At 47.7% G+C, this 24,702-nt stretch overlaps 1 protein-coding gene across 2 annotated transcripts in view; it reads right to left on the reverse strand.

The window, feature by feature from the left end:
• Positions 1 to 24,702, reverse strand: part of MRAS (muscle RAS oncogene homolog) — a 57,359-nt gene that overhangs the window by 14,373 nt on the left and 18,284 nt on the right. For both annotated transcript variants that reach the window (XM_029214846.1, XM_029214847.1), the window contains exon 2: positions 17,685 to 17,895. In XM_029214846.1, coding sequence (XP_029070679.1) covers positions 17,685 to 17,877 — 193 coding nt within the window. In that variant the 5' untranslated portion in view covers positions 17,878 to 17,895. The remainder of the gene's footprint in view (positions 1 to 17,684; positions 17,896 to 24,702) is intronic.

A 24,702-nucleotide genomic window follows, 5' to 3' on the forward strand; every position in this document is an offset into this window, starting at 1 on the left:
AGAATTGAACAGTCCTCCCTTAGAGATAGAACAAGTGACTCCCAAAATAATGATTTATCATTAAATAATACAATTCACAAATGTAATCTGAGAGACTGAAAGAATGAACTTTACATTCAAAACCATAAATAAGTATTTTCAAACACACGTGAAATTGTCATAAAAATTGGCCATATATTAGGCCATAAATAAAAATTTCAATGAATTCCAGAAAGCGTAAGTCATATGGGTCATCAGAAATGAACAGAAACATGAGTATAAAAGAAACTATCCACTTGAAAATCTAAAAAGGTATAGTGGGCTTCCCTGGTGGCGCAGTGGTTGAGAGTCCGCCTGCCGATGCAAGGGACGCGGGTTCGTGCCCCAGTCCAGGAAGATCCCACATGCCACGGAGCGGCTGGGCCCGTGACCCATGGCCGCTGAGCCTGCGCATCCGGAGCCTGTGCTCCACAAGAGGAGAGGCCACAACAGTGAGAGGCCCGCGTACCACACACACACAAAAAAAGACAGAGCCTGGGGGAGGGCCTCATAGGCAGAGGAACAGCATGGGCAAGGGCCCGGGGGCTGGAAAGGAGAGAGCAGTGAGGAGTCTGGTGTGCTGGGGCAAAAGGTCTGTGTTGGGAAGAGGAGCGAGAAAGAGAAAGAGGAGACAGGGAGATCAGAGGCTGGGACCTTGGATCCTAAACTAAAATGTTAGAACTTGGGGGGCACTGGGGAGCAACTGAAGGTCCAGAAAGGAAAGAGATGTAGTCAGAGGACAGAGAGTTTGGCATCCAAAGAGGGAGGGGGCTGAAGGAGGGTGCTTGTGAAGAGGTGGAGGAGGACCCCGAGAAGAGGCTGCCAGGGTGTAAGCAAAGGCAGTGTGCTTCAGAGGGAGGGGAAAGAATGAACAGGGGTACCCCGAGGACATGGAACACAGGGAATGGGGGCCAAGGGGAGAGAGCAGAGTTGAGGGCGCCTTGGAAATTCCAAACCTTGGGCCCCAGGAAGGCAGGTTCAACCAGGGAGGAGTGGGGGCCGAGCTGGGCCTTGTCTGGTTTGGGGTCCACCCCTTGCCCACCTCTCCCCTCCACATATCCTGCAAAAGCCTGGTCACAGGCCCCTGGTCAGCAGCTCTGCCTCCAAGACTTCTGGGGGGGGGCTGCAGAAAACGGGCAGCTATGCTTTAAAAAAAAAAAAATCATGATTCTGCCTGCATCCCCCATGCCTGATGTCATGAAGGTAGGAGGACTCCTGAGACAGGAAGTATTAGTCACTGTGAAAGGTGTTCTGCCAATGTGTGCATGTGTGAGTGAGACAGACGGGCAGACAGACAGAGACAGGGACAGACAGAGGCAGCCAGACTGGAGAAAGAGGGAGGAGAGAGACAGAGGGGGCCAGTGCTGTGCATCTCCATCCGCCCTGCCCCAGTCTTCCCACCCGGTGGTGGACGGGCCCTGCAGTGCTGCTGAGGGGGATTTAAGTGGAAACCCTGGAGCCGTTCTTGGATCTGGTGGATTCAGAAGCCGAGCCCACACGCTGGCGGGGATGGGGCCCCAGGCAGGCGGGCAGCCAGCACGGAGGCAGCACCTGCTTGGGTCCCTGCTGAACCCTCCCCCCATCCCCCTCCCTAGGTCTCTCCCTCTCCTTCCTCCTCCTCCTCCAGGGCTCCCAGAGGGAGGCAAACCCTGGCAAGGGGTCTGGTGGCTCTGACGCTGGCCCACAGCTCAGGGTACAGTCCAAGCTCTTTGGCTAAGCGTAGTCCCACTCACTGTTCCGACTGGCGGCAAGCGCCGTGCTGGGGCTTTATACATACACGTCCTTGCAGTCCTTTTCATGGCCCTGGAAAGAAGGTATTACTGTCCCCCTTGCACAGATGAGAAAATTGAGGCCCAGGGAGTTAAAGGGATCTGCTTAAGTCCACACGCTGGGGAGGAGGGTGCTGTAACTCCCCAAGGCCCAGCTGCCTCAGCTCATCCAGGCTGTTTGCTTCAACCAGAGGGTGTGGATCTGGCCGGGCTGTGTCTCGACTCCAGGCCTTTGCCCAGCCATGACTTCAAACAGAATGCCCTCTCGGGGCTCTCCCCTGCTGCCCTCCAGAAGGGCTACAGCCCTCCTCCTCTCCTGAGGGCCCTGCCGGCCTCTGACCTCCGACCTCCGTCTTTGAACCCTTGCCGGTGTGTGTGGCTCTGGTTCCTCCCAGACTGTGCCTCTAGGCTGGGCTCAGCTCCCCACCAGGTGGTGGAGCCCCAGAGCGTGGGAGTCTGGCTTTCATTTCCCTGGGTCCCCCAAAAGCTTCAGCACCCAATGAAGGGCTCAAAAAATATTTAAAGAATGACTGGACAAATCGCACGCACGCTACAGGAAATGCAGTTATTGTGTTCAAGCAGCCCACGCCAACTGTAAGGGAAACCACTAAAAACAGACTTTTGAAGTCCTATAACTCACCCTTCAGGGTGAAGTAAGGGTTCTGGAATATGAAGCAACACAGATGACAATTTCTGGAGATAATATGCCCCCAAGGACCGTGTGTGGTGTTTTCTATACCCCTCTCATGCACAGGCCCACTGTGCAAGGCAGGAGGGATGTGCCCATTTTACAGGGCAGTCAGGCAGCGAAGCCTGTGCTCTTCCTAAGAAAAGACTCCCATTAAGAAATGCCACCTAGTTGAGGATCAATAGTGATGAAGCCTCCCCTTTCTGGGAGAGGGTGTGTATGGGGTAGGCTGGGTGCCGGGCAGAGGGCTGGATGCATCGACCAGGCACTGTTCCCAGAAAAAGGGCCGCTTTCTCCTTCTCCAAAGTGCTGGCCCAGTGTGGGAGCCAGGCCGCTCCAAGGGGAGGGAGCTAAAATCCCGTGGCAGGCGCCAGCTGGCTCCCTGGCGATGGGGGAAGATTTCCTCTGGCAGTGGCCCCAACCTTGACTAGCTGACCCCAGGGGAAAAGTGCTGGCCACCGGCCCCAGGGGACACTTGTTCTCATGACCATACCGCTGCAGCTGCAGGAGTGGGGTAAAGTGGGGGAGGTCTTGGGAGACGTTTCCATGAGGCCCACAGATTCATGGACTTGGTGGGCACATTGCATGTGTGGGTGCACACCCTTTCAGGGAGGGGATCCATGGCTTTGTGGGATTCTTAGAGGAGCCTGGACCTCCCCGCACCCCACCTCCATGTCGCTCTCAGGGAGGGAAGAGAAGAAAGAGGGGAAAGAGCAGCAGCGGGGCTCACCTGTATAACCAGGGACCCAGGAGCATCCCAGAGACAGGTGGGGGCCTGGGTCCCGGCCTGGCTCTGCCAGTCCCTGAGTGAGGAGCTGGCAGCAGTGTCCCCAAGGCCTGTGAAGAGGGGCAGGCCTAAAAGGAGGGGTGAGGACGGAACACCTGAGGTTTGTGGGGATGGAAGACAAAGTCCTGGAGGCTATGCCTCCTCCCCCCACCCCCACCTGGTCACCCCAAACCGTTCACCTACTCCACATCTGCCCCTGGGCAGCCATGTGGAACCAGGAGGAGAGAGCTTGGCTGAGCTGGCCTGGTTCCCTTAGAGCAGCTCGCAGGGCACCCTTAGAACACCCAGTAAATCTAAACACATCCCCATCCAGTCCCTCCATTCTCAGGCCACCATTTCCCACCGCTTCCTCTCTCCTCAAGCCTCCACCCCCAGCTGAGGATCAGAAACAGATTATCAGGAGCTAAACTCCACACGTTTCCAAACCAACCCGCCTTGGAGACAGCAGAAGCCTCATACACTGCAGGTGAGGAAAGTAAAATGATGCAGTCACTTTAGAAAACAGTTTGGCAGTTCCTCAAAATGTTAAACAGAGTTACCACAGGACCCAGCAATTCCGCTCCCAGGGGTGTACCCAAGAGAACTGAAAACACATGTCTGCACAAAAACTTGCACACCAATGCCCACAGCAGCATTATTCATCATGGACCCAAAGCGGAAACAACCCAAGTGTCCATCAACTGATGAATGGATAAACGAAATGTCATCCCTCCATGTACAGCTGACCCTTGAACAGCATGGGTTTGAACTGAGCAGGTCTATTTATACCATTTATACGGGGATTCTTTTCAATAAATATACAAAAATATATGTGTAGAACATCGTGTGCAAGACTTGTATTGAAGTGGATGGCCTACCCTTACACTAGGCATAAGGTGAGTGATATTTAAAATTACTAATGTTAGTTTTCTTATCGTTTTATAACTTCGCTTTCAAAGAATTACATAACTGCACAGTATGTCTCTTCCCCTCCTCAGCTTGTAATTAGAGAAACTGCATAACAGTCTATCATCACAAGTAAGTGGTTTCTAAAAAAAAGTAACAGTGTTTCCAGTACGGTATTATGAATATGACTGTAATACTGTATGCTGTAAAAACTGTATAACGATTCATTCATTCGTGTTAAAGCTAGGCTACTGGGAAACAGCTGTATCGGTTACACTAGGCTACCATAAAGTGCTCATGTCGCTGCTTCTTTGTTATCAGTGCATGAATCATTATACCTGTGTATAAATATGAACTTCTTTTTCATATTATCCTTTCATTCTTGATGTTTAGTGTTAGTAACACATATAATATCTACAGTGCTTTGTATCCTATAAGACAGAAGTGATGTAGGTACTGACAGACAGATATAAACAGATGACATAAACTTATGGTATCGATAAATACAGTACTGTAAATGTATTTTCTCTTCCTTATGATTTGCTTAATAACATTTTCTTTAGCTTACTTTATTGTGAAAATACAGTATATAATACATGTAACATATAAAATACACGCTAATCGACAGTTTATGTTATTGGTAAAGGCTTTGATCAGTAGCAGGCTATTAGTAGTTAAGTTTTGGGGGAGTCAGAAGTTATAAGCAGATTTTCAACTGCGAGGGAGGTCGGTACCCCTAACCACCACGTTGTTCGAGGATCAACTGTACTAGAATATTATTCACATGTAAAAAGGAATGAAATCCTGAGACATGCTACAACATGGATGAACCTTGAAAGCACTGTGCTAGGGGACAGAAACCAGACACAAAGGTCACATGTTATATGATTCCACATATGTGAAATGTCCAGAATAGGCAAACCCATAAAGACAGAAAGGAGATGAGTGGCTTGGGGACTGGGGGGAGGGGAGGGTGGGGGGAATGACGGATAATGGGTGTGAGTTTTCTGGATGGGGATGAAAATGTCGAGGATGAGACAGTGGTGATTCCAGGGCTCGCTGATCTGTGAAATCTATCAGCAGTTTGTGATTGCACACCTTTGTGTATATACTATCAGGCACTGAACTGTACATTTTAAAAGCGGGGGATTTTACATGTGAATTATATCTAAATTTTGAGGGAAAAAACCCACCTCCCTTCTCTGAAATGCGTGCTCCGCCTTCCCCTCTCTGCGGTGGACGCCCCGGCCTACTCCTGTCCAAGACCATCATCCCTCCAGCCGCCCACTGGATCCTGTCCCCTGTCACCCATGGAAGCACATTGCTACTATTTTATCTCCTCCCCGTCCTGCATCATCCGTTTCCCTATTGGTTCATTTCCATCAGTATGTAAACATGGTATAATTTCTTTCACCTTAAAAAAAATGAACAAAGATAAAGAAGAAAAAATTAAAAATAAAAAACCCCTCCCCTTGACCTCACACCTTACAGCTACTGTGCATTTCTCTCGTCCTCTTTACAGCCACACTCCTTGACTGATCTGTTTTTACTGCCTGCCCTTCCTCTCCTCCACTCTCTCTATTTTTTTTTTTTACATCTTTATTGGAGTATAATTGCTTTACAATGGTGTGTTAGTTTCTGCTTTATAACAAAGTGAATCAGTTATACATATACATATGTTCCCATATCTCTTCCCTCTTGCGTCTCCCTCCTTCCCCCTCTCCACTCTCTTGAACCCACCGTTATCAGGCCACTCTATCAAAGCTGAGCTTGTCAAGTCACCATGACCTCCGTGTCACTAAATCCAGTGGACACTTCGTGGTCCTCATCCCACTGGGTCACTCACCAGCATCTGATGCACTTGATGGTTCCCTCCTTTTTGAAGAGCCTTCTGCACTTGGCCTTGGTATGTCACTCTATCTTGCTTCTTCTCTGACCCTAATCACTCTCTGAGCATCAGTGGGTCGCTGCGCTCAATCCCGGGACCCCGTCTCTAAACACGTTCACTTTCTCAGAGGTCTCCTGTCTCATGGCTTTATGTGGCAACTCCCAAGTTTCCATCTCCAGCCTGCACACCTCCCCTTACTCCAGACTCAGACCCCAGGTGCTGGTTTGACTTTTATTTGTATGTGTGAAAGCCATCTCAGATTTCACACATCCAGAATTAGACTCTTAATTTTTCCCTCAAACTTGCTTTTACCAGTCTTTCTAACCTTTTTTAAAAAATTTATTTAAAAATATTTTAAAAAATTTATTTCATTCAAGTATAGTTGATTTATCAGTCTTCCTAATCTTGATAAACGTAACTCTATTCTACCCGTTGTCCAGGTCAAAGGCTCTTCCCTCCATACTCCTACCCCATCCCACATACTCCATCGAGAAATTCTGTTACCTCCTCCTTAAAATACATCCAGACTCTCTTTCTCACCACCTCCTTTATCGATGCCCTAGTCTACCATCAGGAGCCTCTTAACTGGTCTCCCTAGTTCTGCCCTGGCTCCTCTCTCGTCTATTGTCCACACCATGGCCAGAGTGAGCCTTTTAAACATCAGTCAGACCATGCCCGTCCTCTGCTCAAAACCCTCCAGTGGCTTATTTCCCTACAAGGCCCTAGAAGATCACTGCCCCCTAGCTATCTCCCTGCTGTCTCCTATTAGCTTCTCTCTCACTTCCTCTGCACTCTAGCCTCCTAGCTATTCCCCAAACACATCCCCGCCTCAGGGCCTTTGCACGTGATTCTCTGTCCAAGATTCTCTCCCCCGAGGTGCAGGCACAGCTTTCCCCTTCAGGTCTCTGTTCCAACACCACCTCATCAGGAAGGCCTTCCCTAATGGGCACAGATAAGATAGCAACTCCGTCCTCACTGTCTATTCCCTTCTACCTTGCCTCATTCTCCTTCACAGCATTCATCACCACCTGACACAGTACATATTTGTTTATGCCCTGTCTCCCCCATTCTACCAGAAGCTTCATGAGGGCAGGGCCCTGGCTTTGCCAACTGCTGCACGCAAAGCGCCCCAAAGACAGCAACAGGTACCCAGAAGTATTTCTAGAATGAACTAGTGAACAGTCCCACATACATAAGTCTCGGGGACCGATCCACACAACACTGGAGGGGAGAGGTGGAAGCTCCAAGTCAGGGGCTTAAGCCTCACTCTGGACCTCCCCAGATGCAGGCAGATGGGTCAGTGACCCCTCATCTGCACATGTGATAGGACCTATTCTTGAAAGCACCAAGCCACTCTCTGAATATAAATCATATTAGAACAGCCCTAGCAACAAAAGCATTACCGAGGCTTTCTATGTGCTGAGCTTCACAAGGTGCTGCATCCCCTCCGTCACTCAACAAACAATAACTAAGCACCTAATAGGAGCTGCTGGCACCAGAGATACGATGGTGGGCAAAGTCTCTCTCCTGAAGGAGCTTACAATCTGTGATGTTTTTTTTTTTTACTTTTTATTTTATATTGGAGTATAGTTGATTAACACTGTTGTGTTAGTTTCAGGTGTCCAGCAAAGTGATTCAGTTATACATATACATGTATCTCTTCTTTTCCAAATTCTTTTCCCCTTTAGGTTGTTACATGATACTGAGCAGAGTTCCCTGTGCTATACAGTAGGTCCTTGTTGGTTATCCATTTTAAAAATAGCAGCGTGTACACGTCAATCCCAAACTCCCTAAGGGATAGTTAGGGAGTCAACAACTATGAGGCTCTCTCCCATTTGGGCACAGACCCCACCGATGAGGGCAGGTGGTCTTGGCCCAGAGGCTGTCTGTGCCCAAGGGAAAGAGGAGCCCCCAGTCACTCGGACCTGGGGCCTGGTGACAACGGGCTGACAGTGGCTGCGCCACCGGCCTGGAGCTGGCAGCATCACCCAACACAAGGGCAGACAGGTGAGATCTCAAATCTACTGACCGGGCTGGTGTGCTTAGCGCAGGCCGGTCACGTGACTTCTAACAGGGATTAACTCGAAGTTCTGAAATCAGGGCAAAACCCGAAATTAACTGCAGGAGTCTAGGACCTGACTGTCAGCGAGGTGAGTAAGAGGAAAACCTGGGGTTTGGGGTGCTGACAAGCTTGGAATGACCCCCAGGCTGTGCTGTGACTCTGAAGGGGGAGGGGTGCACGCTTGCACTCAGACCTTCACCACTCAGCCCTGCCGAACTGACTCTAGGTCACTGGCTGATGGCCGGTCCCTCAGCTCCCAGGCTGGCTAGTGGGGCTAAGATGAGCATAGAGCAAGATATCCTCGGCTTCAGGGTCAGAGGGAATGGGGTGCTAAGTAGCTGTGTGACCTTGGACTTGTTATTTCACCTCTCTGAGTCTTCGTTCCTTCCCCTGCAGGGCCCTGACCTACCAGTCAGGGCTGCTGGACAGGTGCGGAAGCAGGAGGTCTGGGTTCCCAGTGGGAGGGCTCCTGGGGACACAGGGTGGCAGCGCTAGCAGCAATCTTACAGTGGTACCAAAGTATTTCACCATTTTACCCACTGGTGCAGTAGTACTGCTGCGTACTGGCCGGACCCTGTGCTAAGTGCTTCACGGGGACTGCTTTATTTCATCCTTGTAGCAATCCTGCTAAATTGAGATTAGTGTCTTCACTTTACAGGTGAGCACAGCTGCTCTTCGGCCAGTACACACCAGTGCTACCGCACCAGTGGGTGAAATGGTGAAATACTTCGGTACCATCGGAAAATTGCTGCCACCGCTGCTACCCTGTGCACCCAAGAGCCCTCCCCCTGGGGACGCAGACCTCCTGCTCCCGCAGCTGTCCAGCAGTAGCTGCTAACACTGCTGAGGGCAGAAGGAGCGACAGCGACCAGGCGTCAGGGTCAGGAAGGGCTTTCTACCAGCAAGCACCGCCCCAGGCACCTTGGAGATCAGTGAGCTCTGCGTCACTGGAAGCATTCGAGCAGTGATGGCTGATGGAGGTGAGATAAAGGGTCAGGCAGAGAGGCCTGCAGGGCTGAGCTGCATAATCTCAGGCCAGCGGCCATGCTCCCTCAGAAAGGAAAAGAAAGAGGGAAATCCCTCCCACATCACTGTGGGCAGGGAAAGGGGAGGACGGGTGGGAGGACGGGTGGAAGGACGGCCAGCTCTGCCCATACCCCCCTCTTAGTGGGGGCCACAAGGAGGGGTCTACTCTGAAGTTGGCCTAACGGCTGCTGAGCATAGAGCCCACCATGCAAAGCCCCCAGCTCAGAAAAAACTCTAAGTGTTCCTGTCCTCTTGCTGCCCTACCCACATCCTCCTCCCCCCACCTCCCCAGAAAGAATGTGGATTCAAGTGTTCGGGGAAAAGCCAGGTCCAGGCCCCTCCGTGAAGACAACAGCACTTGTGTCTGCGGTTTGGGCAGAAGCCAGGGTGGAAACGTCCCAGCTTCTGAGGGTGCAGGAGGGGAGCCAGGGTTTTCGCTCTTTGCAGAGACTGAGCCCTTGCCGGGGACAGAGTGGCTGCATAGTGGGGCCCAAGAGCCCCTAGGTGGGAAGGGGTGTCCGCAAGGCCACTGTCCTCTGTCGATGGAAGAAAGATGCCAGCTTCCAGAGGCTGGCTGGGCAGAGGGTGGGGCTGGCAGCCCTGTGGGTGGGAAGGCCCAGACTGTTAAGTGGGCAGAAGATTTGGTCAACATCCTACCCTGCAGGCTGAGGCTTGGGCCAGAGTGGGAGGCAGGCTGACAGGATGGGACGTACTTGGCAGAGTGAGGAGGCCCTAGGCCTGGCTCTGCCTCTAGGGAGGTCTGAACCCGGCAGTCACTTCTCCACCTGCACTGCAGTTTCTTCAGGTGTAAAGTAAAGGGGGCTGATACCACAGCGCTCAGGAGCCTTCCAGCTCCAAACGGACTGGAAGAACAGGCAGGCAAGCACTCCAAGACAAAAGAAGTGAGAGCAGGGACTGGAGCAGATATCTGTACGCCCACGTGCACAGCGGCATTGTTCACGATGGCCAAAACGCAAATGTCCATTGCCAGATGAGAGGCTCAACAAAATGTGGTAGATGCATGAAGTGGAATAAGTATTCAGTCTTAAAAAGGAAGGGAATTCTGGCACATGTTATAACATGGGTGAACCATGTGGTAAGTGAAATAAGACAGTCACAGACGGATATTGTATGATTCCACCCGTACGGGGTCCCTAGAGTAGTCAAAACCATAGAGACAGAAAGTAGAATGGGGGTTGCCGGGGGCTGGGGCTGATGGGGAAATGGGAGCTCTTGTTTGGCAGGTACAGGGTTTCAGCTGGAGGAAATGCAAATGTTCTGAAGATGGATGGGGGTGATGGTCGCAGAACAATATGAATGTACTGAATGCCACAGAACTGTCCACTTAAACATGCTTAAGATGGTCAGTTTTACGTTACGTATATTTTACCACAATAAAAACAGAAACAAAAACAAACACAAAACTCCAGGACTTTGGGCTTCCCTGGTGGCGCAGTGGTTGAGAGTCCACCTGCCGATGCAGGGGACATGGGTTCGTGCCCCGGTCTGGGAAGATCCCACATGCCGCGGAGCGGCTGGGCCCGTGAGCCATGGCCGCTGAGCCTGCGCGTCCGGAGCCTGTGCTCCGCAACGGGAGAGGCCACAACAGTGAGAGGCCCGCGTACCGCAAAAAACAACAACAACAACAAAAAAAACTCCAGGACTTTGACTAAGGCTCGGGTCTTCCTGATTCATGAAGCCGGAGAACTGGGGTATGGGGAGTCATACAGCTGACAGACAGGGTGACGGGGTCCAAAGTCACAGACTCCCGAAGAGGGAGCTGGGGAGCCGATGCAGCCCCACAGCGCAGAGGTGGGACCCAGATGATGAGGAGGCGATGCCCCCAGAGTTGGGCCCTTAACACTGGAAGGTGAGACAAAGGTCCCGAACCCTTGTGGGAAAGAACACAGAGCAGGCTTGCTCCAATGTTGGGGGGCCCCACAGACACTGGGGAGCCTGGCTGCTGGCCCCTGAGGTCGGCCATCTCCTGTCTTTTAGATTCTGCGAGCACCAGGGCAATGAGACTCCTTGAAAGACAATAAGAAATAGGTTTGTAAGTGGGAAGACTGAGACTCTTCAATATGGAAACCACAGAGAAGGCCCCCTGAGCAAGCTTGAGCATCTCTGCTCTGAGATTCAGATCAGAACTGGAGCCCCTGGTCCTCTGAAGACCTTGGGCAAGGAGCTGGAAGGGCAGGTGCGTGTGTCTGCCGACCCTGATAATCCAGGCCACGCCCCTTTCTCCCTGGGATTTCAGCTCCATTCCCAGAGGCGCAGGGACCAACTGTGTGAGGTGGGAGAGGTTTTCCCACCCAGCCACACTGACGGAGAGTATAGGAGACAAAGGGAACTTGAAACCGTTGCTGGCTGTGTGACTCCCTCCGTGCTTTATTTTTATAGTGATAACAAAAGTAGCTACCACAATAGTGTTTGTAAGGATGAGTACATAGCATGGGCCTTCCACACAGTAACTGCCCAACAGATATCACTATTGTCTCCTCCTGTTCATCATCATTATCAAGCTGCCATGTTTTTCTCTTTCTGAATTTGGAAGAAGAGAAACCCCAGAGTTCAGAGTGCTTGGCAGGCATCCCAGGCTTAGCACCTCCCCCAGGATGCTGTGGGCTCCAGGGAAGAAGGATGTCACGGATAGTCCCGTCCATCCCAGGGCAGCCAACAACCCCAGAAGAGTTCAGCCCCAGTAGGGGTCAGAGTTACACCCAAGCCTAATACAACCAGCTTTTGATTAAAGTTCCCCAAATATGGGACAACCTTTTAAATGCCAGACTAATTAGTATTTAGCTGTAATGCTTTAAGCCTTTCTTTTCTTAAAACAAGACCTAATTGAGTAGAGAAGTGTGCTAATCTGGGAATCCAGTATCTACTCCTGAGGCAGGCCTGGGTGGGCAATGCCCTAAATCAGGCCTGATTCTGGGGGCAGGATCAGAGGCGTAGCACCTAAGGGGAGCCCAGGAGCTTCAGAACACAAGCTCTGCAAATTCACACTTATAAAGTAATGCTGTGGCCATGCTTCCTCCACTGCTATAAATGTCATCCCCAAATCTTCCTAAAACCGCCCTTGAGGAAAAAAAAATTTTTTTCTATAAACAACCTTGGGTAATCTAATATCCAAAGTTACTTTTAAAAAATGTTAGAGGGACTTGCCTGGTGGCACAGTGGTTAAGACTCCATGCTCCCAATTCAGGGGGCCTGGGTTCAATCCCTGGTCAGGGAACTAGATCCCACATGCATGCCACAACTAAGAGTTCGCATGCTACAACTAAGGAGCCTGCATGCCACAACTAAGAAGCCCATAAGCCACAACTAAGGAGCCCGCCTGCAGCAACTCAGGAGCCATGTGCTAAGGAGCCAGTGCAGCCAAATATATAATAAATAAATAAATAAATAAACATTAAAAAAATATCTCCATCATTAAAAAAAAAAGTTAGAGAAGTGAATATGGCAGTAGATAGAAATAATATTTATTGAACCAGGCATGACGTTACTCTCTTACATATGCATTATGCAATGCTTTTCAGAATGTCTTCTGTGGAACTAGCCCAGAATGATGTGCAAAAAAACGGTCCTTTGGGAAACCCTAAGGATAATATATTCTTCCAATATACTTATAACGTATGTTTGTATATTGAAGGTTCTTTCAAGTCCTGCAGTAAAGAAACTGTTTACATTTATTTAACTCAGTATATCCCAAAGAGTGGTATATATTCAAATGGGTGATGCATGAGATGATTTTAGAAAGTGCATAAATGTTTTTAATTTTAATGGTTATATATATTTATTTTGATGTCAGTTGGCAAATAATATAGCTAGCACATCAAACCTATGATTGCACATATATTGCTCAGGACTCATTCGTTCACTCATTCCACAGACATTTACTGAGGACCTACTATGAGCCAGGCAGTATTCTAGATGTTGAGAATGTAGCAGTAAATAAAATAAAGTCCCTGCTCTCATAAATTTACTTTTTAGTGGGGAGTGACAAAAACTCAAACAAACAGAAAAATATATTGAACACATATAAATATATGTTCAACAGTAAAAGGCAGAATAAAGAAAAACAGTTGGGCAAGGGGACAGAAGTGACAGGGGTGGGGTGAGTACTAGTGTAGGGAAGTCCTCTCAGACAAAGGGACACTTGAACGGAGAGCTAAATGAAGGAGGCTGTCTTTCTGCAGGGAGAATGTGCTGGGCAGAGAGAATACCAGACACAAATCCCTGAGGTGAGAATGTGCTTGGAACCTGGTGGAACGGTTCCAAGTTCCAGGGCAGCAGACAAACCCTAAGGGATGCTTTTTAAAATTAAATTAAATCAAATTCAAATACCATAATATTTGCCCTTTTAAAGTGTACAAGTCAGTGTTTTTTTTTAGTATATACACAAAGTTGTTCTATTTTTTTAGAGTGATGATTTGGTTCTGGTTCTGGCCAAGATGAAGTACTGGGGATCAGATTTACCTTCTCACCTAAACAACCAAAAAGCAGACAAAATATAGGAAACTGGATTTCAAGACACTGGACATCAGGCAACAAAGGATGGTGACGCCTGAGAGATGGGATACAAAAGAGGGGAAGGCATGGGAGTTCCCTGGTGGCCTAGTGGTTAGGATTCTGGGCTTTCACTGCTGTGGCCTGGGTTCAATCCCTGGTTGGGGAACTGAGATCCTGCAAGCCAAGGCCAAAACAAACAAACAAAAAACAGGGAAAGGCACCTATGAACATTCAGCTTCCCAGCTTACTGCCCTGAGAGAGCTTCTAGGCCACAGTGTTGAAACCCAGGGATAAAGAATGTCATTTTATAATAATAAAAAGGTCAGTTCATCAAGAGGATGATCCAGCCTAAACATTTATGCACTTAACAACAGAGTGTCAAAATACATGCAGCAAAAACTGATCGAACTAAAAGGAAAAAAATAGGCAAGTCCACAATTCAACTGTGAAATTCAACACCCCTCTCTCAATAATTGACAGAACAAGTAGACAGAAGATCAGTAAGGACACAGAAGACTTAGAGAACACTACCAGCTTGATCTGGTTGACATTCGTAGAACATCCCACCCAACAGAGTGGAATACACATTCTTTTCATGTGCACATGGAATATTTGCCAAGATAGACCATATCCTGAGTCATAAAACAAGCCTCAATAAGTTTTAAAGAATTCAAATAATATATTGTATGTTTTCTGACACAATGAAACTAAAATAGCAATCGATGACAGAAAGATCTCTGGAAAATTCCTAAATAGTTGCAACTAAATGATACACGTCTAAATAACCTAAGGGTCAAAGAAGGTATAAAAAGGGAACTTAGAAAGTATTTTTAACCTAATGGAAATGAAAACACAACATGAGTAGTTAGGGGGAATTTATAGCACCAAAATGAATATCTTATTAAAGAAATGTTCAAATCAATGACATCAGCTTCCACTTTAAGATGTTAGAAAAATTAGAGCAAATTAAATCCAAAGTAGGAAGGCAAAAGGAAACAATAAACATAAGAATGGAAATCAATAGAATTAAATGGGAAAAATCAATGGACTGGTTCTTTGTGAAAATCAATGGCATTGATTTTCAAATCTCTAGCCAGCCTGATTAGGAAAAAAGAGAAGACACAAATTACCAATATCAAAAATGAGAGATGTAACATCACTACAAATCCTACGGAATATAAAAGGATAATAAGAGAATATTATGAACTTGATGCCAATAAATTTGATAACTCTGATGAAACGATCAAGTTTCTGAAAGGCACAAACTACAAAAGCTCACTGGAGAAGAAATAGATAAGCTGAATGGCCCTATATCTATTAAAGAAATTGAATTTGCAGTTAAAAACCTTCCCACTAAGAAAACTCCAAGCCCAGATGTCTTCATAGGTGAATTCTACTAAACATTTAAGGAAGAAGTAATACCAATGTCATTGAAATTCTTCCAGAAAATTGAAAAAGAGAGAATACTTCCCAAGTCATTCTATAAAGCCAGAATTACTCAGACATTACAAGAAAACCACAGACCAACATCTCTCAAGAACACAGATGGGGCTTCACTGGCGGTACAGTGGTTGGGGGTGGGCCTGCCAATGCAGGGGACATGGGTTTGAGCGCTGGTCCAGGAGGATCCCACATGCCGCAGAGCAGCTAAGCCCGTGCACCACAACTGCTGAGCCTGTGCTCTAGAGCCCGTGAGCCGCAGCTACTGAGCCCACGTGCCATAACTGCTGAGGCCTGCACGCCTGGAGCCTGTGCTCCGAGACAAAGAGAGGCCACCGCAGTGAGAGGCCTGTGCACCGCAGTGAAGAGTAGCCCCTGCTTGCCACAACTAGGGGAAGCCTGTGCACAGCAACGAGGACCCAATGCAGCCAAAAAGAAAATAAATTTATTTAAAAAAAAAGAACATAGATGCAACAATTCTAAAAAACTTTTAACAAATCAAAGCCAACAATATATAAAAAGATAATATATCATGACCAAGTGGGGTTTATCCCAGGAATACAATCTTGGTTTAACATTAGCAAAACTGATCAATGTAATTTACCATATTAAAGACTAAAAAAGAAAAACCCATATGATTATCTCAAAAGACACAGAAAAAGCATTTGACAATATCACATTCCTGATAACATTCAATGTCATTCATAACATTCATTCCTGATAAAAACTCTCAGCAAACTAGGAATAGAAAGCAACTTCCTTGACGTGATAAAGGGCATCTATAAAAACCCTACAGCTAACATTATACTTAATGCTGAAAGACTGAAAGCTTTCTCCTGAAGATCAAGAACAAGACAAGTATGTCTTTAAGTCAATGAAATAAGGCAAGAAAAAGAAATAGAAGTCATCCAGATTGGAAAGGAAGACGTAAAACTATCTTTACTCACAGACACGATCATCTCTGCAGAAAACCTAATAGAACCTATAAAAAAGCCACTAGCACCAATAAGTAATTAGCAAGGCTGCAAGTTACAATATATAAAATTCTATTGTATTTCTATATACTGGCAATAAACAATTGAAAACTGAAATTAAAAAAACAGTATCATTTATAATACAGAGGTAAGTATAAATCTGACAAAATATGTAAAAGGCCTATGCACTCAAAACTACAAAACAATTGATAAGCGAATTAAAGAAGACTTAAATAAATGGAGAGAGATACTGTGTTCATGGGTTGGAAGGCTCAACACTGTTAGGATGTCAATTCTCCTCATATTCATCCATACGAATATGAATCAACACAATCTCAATCAAAATCTAGAATCTTAGAATTTAACTGATTCTAAAATTCATACGGAAATGCAAAGGACCTAGGCTAGCCAAAACAACTTTGAAAAAGAACGAAGTTGGAGATTTAACAGTACCTGATTTCAAGACTTATTATAAAGCTACAGGTACCAAGACAGTGTGCTATTGGTGTTAAGACAGACAATAGATCAAACAGAATATATGGACAATCAATTTTCATCAAAGGTACAAAAAAGGCAATTCAGTAGGGAAAGGACAATCTTTTCAACAAATAGTGCTGGGACAACTGCATATCCATATACCAAAAAGATGAACTTTGTCCCATACCTCATACCATATACAAAAATTAATTCAGGATAGATCATGAACCTAAATATAAAACCTAAAACCATTAAACTTCTAAAAGAAAACATAGGAGAAAACCTTTGTGACCTTGGGTCAGGCAAAGATTTCTCAGACACAACACGAAGCGGGGTGGAGAGTCACCTAAAAGAACAAACTGATAAACTGAACTTCATCAAAATTAAAAACTCTCATCTTTGAAAGACACTGTTAAGAGAATAAAAAACAAGCCAAAGACTAGGAAAAAACATTTGCAAATCACATGTCTGATAGAGGACTTGTATCCCAGTGGTTTTCAAATGTCATAGAATGACATTCTATGATTAATGGCTCTTTGTTTCGAGACTCAGATGGTATAAAGTAAGAATCAGTAAGAATCTAGAACAGTGGTTCTCTAACTTCATCACCTGAAGGGCTTGTTAAAACACAAGTTGCTGGGCCCCACCCTCAGAATTTCTGAACTGGTAGGGCTTGAGGGTTTTCATTTCTGATTAAGTTTCCTGCTGGTGCCCCTGCAGCTGGTCTGGCTACCACACTTTGAGAACTGTTACTCCAGACCAACTTAGACTAAACTAGAAACACAATGTCAGATGCAAGATTCCCCACCCCATCCCAGGGACAATTATCAAATAAACTATGTTTATTAAGAGAAAAAATTGATTTCCCCTTTTTAATTAGCTAGAGACATCTATAAATGTTAATCAGAGCTTCTGATGAGAGAGAAATAAACATGACATCACTGAGTTGGCTTGATTCTAGCCTTGCCTCTTTGTTGAATACACATTCTGGTTTCCACAAAGTTGTTCAGAATTCACCCTGGAAAACATACACAGCCTTATACCAACCATCCCATAATGGCAACACAGAAGAAACTGGCATGCCCTGCTGAAGCCTATCGACCTTCCCTGACCCCCGCGTAACGCCCCACCCACAGGCAGGGCTGCATCGAGTCTCACCGTCCAAGATGGCCCACTGGTTGTCAATCTCTGTATGCTTCAGGTAGGAGTCTTCGATGGTGGGGTCATAGTCAGGCACAAAGATCTTCTGGAAAAACTGGATGGTGAGGGCGCTCTTGCCCACACCCCCATCTCCCACCACCACCAGCTTGTACGTGGGGAGGTTGTCGCTGGGGACGGCACTGGTCGCCATGTTGCTGGTAGGTCAGACCTGGGGAGGCAAGATATGTGGAATGAGACAGGGGGCTTCTTCTTCTCTGACTCAGGGGAAAATATTCACGGGGTTTCCTCCTTTCTTACAGAGTAACAAATACTCCCAGTTGTAGAAAGTTTTGAAAATGAAGACATGCAAGAGAAAAGTGCAACCCCAGGTCCCTCACCCAGAGACAATAACTGTTAAAATGATTTATTCAACCATTTACTGAATGTCAACTATGTGCCAGGCCCGGTCTTGGGGATATAATGCCACATGGCCTTTAACCAGCCAAAGGCCATGTCAACGAAGTTTTTCCACCATCAAATTCCGCCCTAGTCCTGTACAGTTAAACACGTGGGCGTTAGTCTGAGCAGGGAGGGCAAGGAGGTTCGCCTTTCACATCAACTCTGGTCATTGGACTGTGGTGCTGAGAAGAATGGGAGGCTGTCTGAGCTTAAAGGAAAAGACAGTCACAACAGCTTAGCACAGCTGAGCTCAGCGTCTCTGAGCCCCTTCCAACTCTCAGAATTCTGTGATCCTGGCTCTGTTCTCTGATCTCCTTGGCCTCTATCATGCAGAAAGTCGTGTTAGACTCTCGTGACATCTGGTCAACCCCTCTTTTAGTTGGGGAGGAAGAAGAGGAGGATCAGGGATAAGTTTTATTTTGATGACGTTGAGTCCAGTTAAGGCAGTGGTTCTCAACCAGGGGCAATTTTGTCCCCCAGGGATATCTGCAATGTCTGGAAATATTTTTGGTTGCCAAAACCAAGTGGGTGCTACCAGCGTCTAGTCAGCAGAGGCCAGGGATGCTGCTAAAGATCCTATAATGCCCAGGAAAACACCCCCAGAACACATAATTAACCATCCTAAAATGTCCATAGTGCCAAGGTTGAGAAACGTTGAGCTAAGCTGACTAGGCAGGGGCTGGAAATATGGGACCAGGATCCTAAAGAGCAATTGAGCCTGAACAGATAAGGACTGACTGTGTAGAGGTGATGGCAGAGAAGTGAAGAGTGACTTTGGAAACTGCATCACGAAGTACCAAGGAGGAGAGGCAGGCAGAGAGCATGGAAGGAGCATTCAGAAAAATAGGAGGGAAACCAGGATCTGTCACAGTGATGGAAGCCCAGGGTTTCCAGAAGGAGGAGGTTGACAGCACCGAAGGCTAAACACTGGTGCGGGATGAGGGAGGAGAGTCACCTAAAGAACAGTTTGAGGGTGTTGCCAGGGACCTGAGATGCTAACTAGGGAAAAGCACAAACCACCTCTGGTAGGGCCATTCCTGGGTAGCTTCAGGACTCATAGAAGGGTAGGGGGGCAGGCAGCATGCCAGGGGACAACGAACTGTGTGTCCTGTGTGCAATCACTGCTGCTCGGGAAGGCCACTGACTGAGCCATAGTTTCCTTACGTAATAGATTAAAGGGCTGGGTTTTCACAGTTGTTCTTAGCTCTAAAAGAGTCCTCCATTCTAGATTTCAACAGAAAGGACGTTAGACACAAATGTAGGTTATGTGGCCACGCTGATTTGCATGGGGCTACAGGCGAGAGTCATTGCATAATCTTTGCAGTTACTGAAGCTTGATGTTGACATTTAGGGTTTCCCTGCAGTGGCAGGGAAAGTAGGTGCTTTCACACGTTGTGGGTGAGAATGTAAATCTGTCCAAACTGGACTGAGAATACACTTGCATAAATACATCAAAATTTAAAGCAGACATATCCTCTCTCAAAGCTATATCACATGTGAGAATGTAGTCTAAAGAGGTAATCAGACAAGTGTACAAAGATGTTAAGAACAGGGGTAAAAATGGAAATAACTTAAATACTGGGGGGCAAGTTAAAGAAAAATTTATCCATACAATGCAATACTATACGGCCATTCAGAAGGACGATATTCCCTAGCCTAGAAAAGGTTTATAATATACATGGAAAAAAAAAAAAAAGCCAGCCTGCAAAACAGCAAGTACATATGATTCCACTTCCATGAAGCTACCATCTATGAATCTACATGCCTAGGGCGGTTCTAGGCATAGAGAGGATTGGCACGTAGCTGTCTCTACAGGAGACTTAGGGACACTTTCTCAGATTTTCAATTTTCTACAACAAGCATGTGTTCTATTTGTGTATCAGAAAAGCTGAACAGTATTAAAATATTTCCACCAAGCAGCCGCATAGCACAGGGAGATCAGCTCGGTGCTTTGTGACCGCCTGGAGGGGGTGGGATAGGGAGAGTGGGAGGGAGGGAGACGCAAGAGGGAAGAGATATGGGAACATATGTATACGTATAGCTGATTCACTTTGTTATAAAGCAGAAACTAACACACCATTGTAAAGCAATTATACCCCAATAAAGATGTTAAAAAAAATATTTCCCCCAAATAAAATGTTCGGGCCACCTGAAAATGTGCGATTCCCTCTCCTTCGAGTGGGGATTTAAAACTCCTTTGGTGCGGGACAGAAGGACCAGGTGCCAGCTGAGCCCCAGCATCTGGTTCCCCCATCCCCCCTAGGTGGGGATGACAGTGGGGTTAAGCTGAGCCTTCAACACACTGAGCTCTCCCACGTGACAGAGCTGGTGGTCCAAAGGGGAGGTGAGGGAGACAAAAATGAACTGCTGTCCTAGCCTGGGGAGGATGGTGACACTAAGCCAGCGTGAATGTGTCTGCCTATGAAAGAGGCTGTTTTTAAAGCTCCCTTCCAAGAGGATACAAACTACTATGTATAAAATAAATAAGCTTAGGCTTCCCTGGTGGCGCAGTGGTTGAGAGTCCGCCTGCCGATGCAGGGGACATGGGTTCGTGGCCCGGTCCGGGAGGATCCCACATGCCGCGGAGCGGCTGGGCCCGTGAGCCATGGCCGCTGAGCCTGCGTGTCCGGAGCCTGTGCTCCGCAACGGGAAAGGCCACAGCAGTGAGAGGCCCGCGTACCGCAAAAAAAAAAAAGTGAAATAAGTCAGAAAGAGAAAGACAAATACCGTATGCTAACACATATATATGGAATCTAAGAAAAAAAAGTCATGAAGAACCTAATGGTAAGACAGGAATAAAGACACAGACCTACTAGAGAATGGACTTGAGGGTATGGGGAGGGGGATGGGTAAGCTGTGACAAAGTGAGAGAGTGGCATGGGCATATACACACTACCAAACGTAAAATAGATAGCTAGTGGGAAGCAGCTGCATAGCACAGGGAGATCAGCTCGGTGCTTTGTGACCACCTGGATGGGTAGGAGGGAGGGAGACGCAAGAGGGAGGAGATGTGGGAACATATGTATGTGTATAACTGATTCACTTTGTTATAGAGTGGAAACTAACACACCATTGTAAAGCAATTATACTCCAATAAAGATGTAAAATAAATAAATAAATAAATAAGCTCCAAGGATATGATGTATATATAGCACAGGGAATATAGCCAATATTTTATAGTAGTTTTAAATGGAGTATAATTGATAAAAAATCTGAATCACTATGTTGTACACATGAACCTAATATAACATTGTAAATCAACTATACCTCAATAAAAAAATTAGAATAAATAAAAATGAAAGCTCCCTTCCCTTCTCGCTGGCAGCAACGTGAATAAAAAAAATACTAAGTGGGTGCAAAGGTATCGGGAAGCAAAATCATTTCCCTTGATTTTCCTCACAAAATAAAACAAGATGAGAGAGCTTCCCTGGTGGCGCAGTGGTTGAGAATCTGCCTGCCTAGGCAGGGGACACGGGTTAGAGCCCTGGTCTGGGAAGATCCCACATGCCGCGGAGCAACTAGGCCCGTGAGCCACAACTACTGAGCCTGCGCGTCTGGAGCCTGTGCTCCGCAACAAGAGAGGCCGCGACAGTGAGAGGCCCGCGCACCGCGATGAAGAGGGGCCCCCCGGTTGCTGCAACTAGAGAAAGCCCACACACAGAAACGAAGACCCGACACAGCCAAAAATAAATAAATAAAATTAAAGGGCTTCCCTGGTGGCGCAGTGGTTGAGACTCCGCCTGCCGATGCAGGGGACACGGGTTCGTGCCCCGGTCTGGGAAGATCCCACATGCCGCAGAGCGGCTGGGCCTGTGAGCCATGGCCGCTGAGCCTGCGCGTCCAGAGCCTGTGCTCTGCAACGGGAGAGGCCACAATAGTGAGAGGCCTGCGTACCGCAAAAAAAAAATAAAATTAAAAAAAAATAAAATTAAAAAAAAAAAAAAGGAAAGCAAGGATTTTTAAAAAAAAAAAAAAAGATGAGAAATACACCAGTAAATATGATAGAGGACCAACCTTTGAGGCGGATAGAGGACCAAACCTCTGAGCTTTGAGGCTCAGACCACCCACAGTAGAATCAGCTGGGGACTTGAAAAAAATCGCCCTCTGCTTGCGAAGCAAGGCAGCTGGCAGGAAATGGTCAGATGAGGGCTGATTTCCTTTCACAGTGCCCTGCACTCAGGAGTTGGGCCCTGAGAGACCATGGGGGGCCAATCTGGGGTTCCCTTCCACCTCAGACTCAGTGGAACAGGGTTAGAATGCACAGTTAACACAAACCTTGGACTGGGTCCCTCGTGGGTAGAAACCCTTTAGTTCTTCCCATGGCTGATGGGTCAAGTCCTCGCCCCTTCACTGGACATTCAAGGCAGTCACTGGCTGCCATCGCTGACCTCTCCAGTGGGACCCATGTTTCAGCCTCTGACACTACTCTCTCCCAAGCAACTCTGTGTTCCCCAGTGTGCCCTGTGGTCCTATGGAGCCCTCTGCCCACCCCACCTCCTACTGGAGCCCTGGGGAGAGCGCACACCTCTTCGCAGGTCAGGCCCAGGCCGAGGAATCGCCTCTCGGGAGGCGCCCCCTTCGACCCCGTGCCCCACAGTTCCTGGGGCAGAGGCCACCACCACACTTGAAGTTTTCTATATTTACTCTGCACAACAGGGCAGGGATGCATCTCGTCCCTCCCTGACTCACCAAGGCCCAGCACCGCATCAGCAAGGACAGACGTCAGCTAGAGGAACTGGGGGCCCAACAATGGCCTTTCTGAACAACCATCAGACAACCCACCAGCCACAGCACTGGCCTCCCCACGCAGAGGGCTCGGGGGCAGCTCTCCCGGCCAGGCCTTGGGACTGTCTCCCTCCTCCCAAGTCAGACAGATCACACAGATAAGACCCTCCCTGGAAGCAAGTGTGAGCCCAGGTTTACAAAGGCGGGACCATGAGTCCAGAAAACCCCTCAATCTATAAGGGCTCTCGGGCAGATCTTCTCTTGATGCACATGTTTTTCCAGTCTTCAACCTCCCCCGAAATAATCCCTGACTAAAATGATGTCTTTGTAAACAGGGAGGGCAGTCAAAATGCCAAGGGGCGTGCACCACATGCCTACAAAATCGGCTGATCTCACATGGTGTGGAGAAAGAATTTTTAAAGTCACCAGAGGCTATGACGAAAGTCACCACAGGACAAAAAGTTGGTCGGTGCTTAAGGAGCAAACTGTTTCCATTTATGACATCCCTCTCCTCTCCTGTCTATTCAATTAGACGGCACCTTGGAGATCATTCTAGAGCGCTGCTTCTTCACCATTTGGGGGCCATAGATGGCCCCTTCGAGGTGGGAGGGTGGAATAAGGTGGGCCCGGGGCTCCCTTTAAAGTCTCGCCACCAATTTTTCGTGCCTGAGCGACCTTGGGCGAGTTAACCCTTCACAGCCTCAGTTTTTTTACTTGAAAGATAGAGTTGGCTAGAGAATCATCCTTTGCAGGATTGCTCTAAGCGGGAAATTAAAATGTATGAGGCGAGCCCAGCTTAAAGAAGGTGCTCAAATGTTTGTTCTCTCGCCCTGTTTACTTTGTTCCCAGAAGAGGCGGACCCACAGTCTCCCTCCCTCCCTCCACTCTGAGGCTCCGCGGTTCCCAGCCTCCTCCCCCGCCCCCATCAGAAGCCCCGCTGCCACCTCAGCCCCCTTGCAGTCAGATTAAATAGGCTTGTGTGGCAACGTCACCCATCAGTTAGAATGCTGTTTCCATGGGAAATGGCTCTGAGATTCCAGACAGCCCGCTCCACTCAGAAACCAACTTTTGGAACCGCAGCCCCTGGGCGGAGGAGGTGCCGAGCGCTGGTTCCCATGGCAACCACCGCTCCCAGAGCACTTCCCAGTGCCCTTCCCAGTGCCCGAGCAACCCAAACCCCGGCTCATACTGGAAACTTCTCTCTAAAAGGCAGTGTCACTGCCTCGACGATTTTAGTGACGTGTATACGAAAACTTTAGGCATCTTTGAGCTGAGAAATAAACTTTTTTGGTGGCTGTCTTTTGCTCCCTTTCTCTCCTCACGATTAGCACCAGGCCTGCTTGGTTTGAAGTTGTTTCCTGAATGGCAGATTTCGTCTTCCCAGCAACTGAGGAGCTCCAAGAGGACAAAAGCCACGTCTCCTCATTCTCTTGACCTCTCACAGGGCCAGGCAGGGCCCAACACGTGGGAACCTCAGGGTGTATTCGTTGACTGACTACTCCATACTGGCCCAATAAGCAGGGCGTGACACCCTCCCTTCGGACAGGGGTAGGCTCGTGTCCCTAGGAAGTGGGGGCTGGGTGGACCCATGACCCCAGAATAACCTTTTCACCCAGCAATTTTCAAAGCGTGCTTGGAGGGAGTTCCTGAGACCTCCTGGGAAGCCTTGTGCAAAGCCCCCTCTGTTCTCAGGGGGGCAGCTTGGGGTGGAGCGTCAGTCATAGCCTTGGACTCTTCAGCCAGGCAGCTTGAGTTCCACTTGTGTCTCTGATACGGACTCCCTGTGTGACGTGGAGCGAGTTTCTTAAATTCAGGGAGCCTCAGTTTCCCCATCTATAAAACAGAACAGGAC

The sequence above is a fragment of the Monodon monoceros genome, unplaced genomic scaffold (assembly GCF_005190385.1).
Source record: "Monodon monoceros isolate NGI ecotype Baffin Bay Population unplaced genomic scaffold, NGI_Narwhal_1 Super_Scaffold_11, whole genome shotgun sequence".
NCBI classification, from domain to species: domain Eukaryota; kingdom Metazoa; phylum Chordata; class Mammalia; order Artiodactyla; family Monodontidae; genus Monodon; species Monodon monoceros.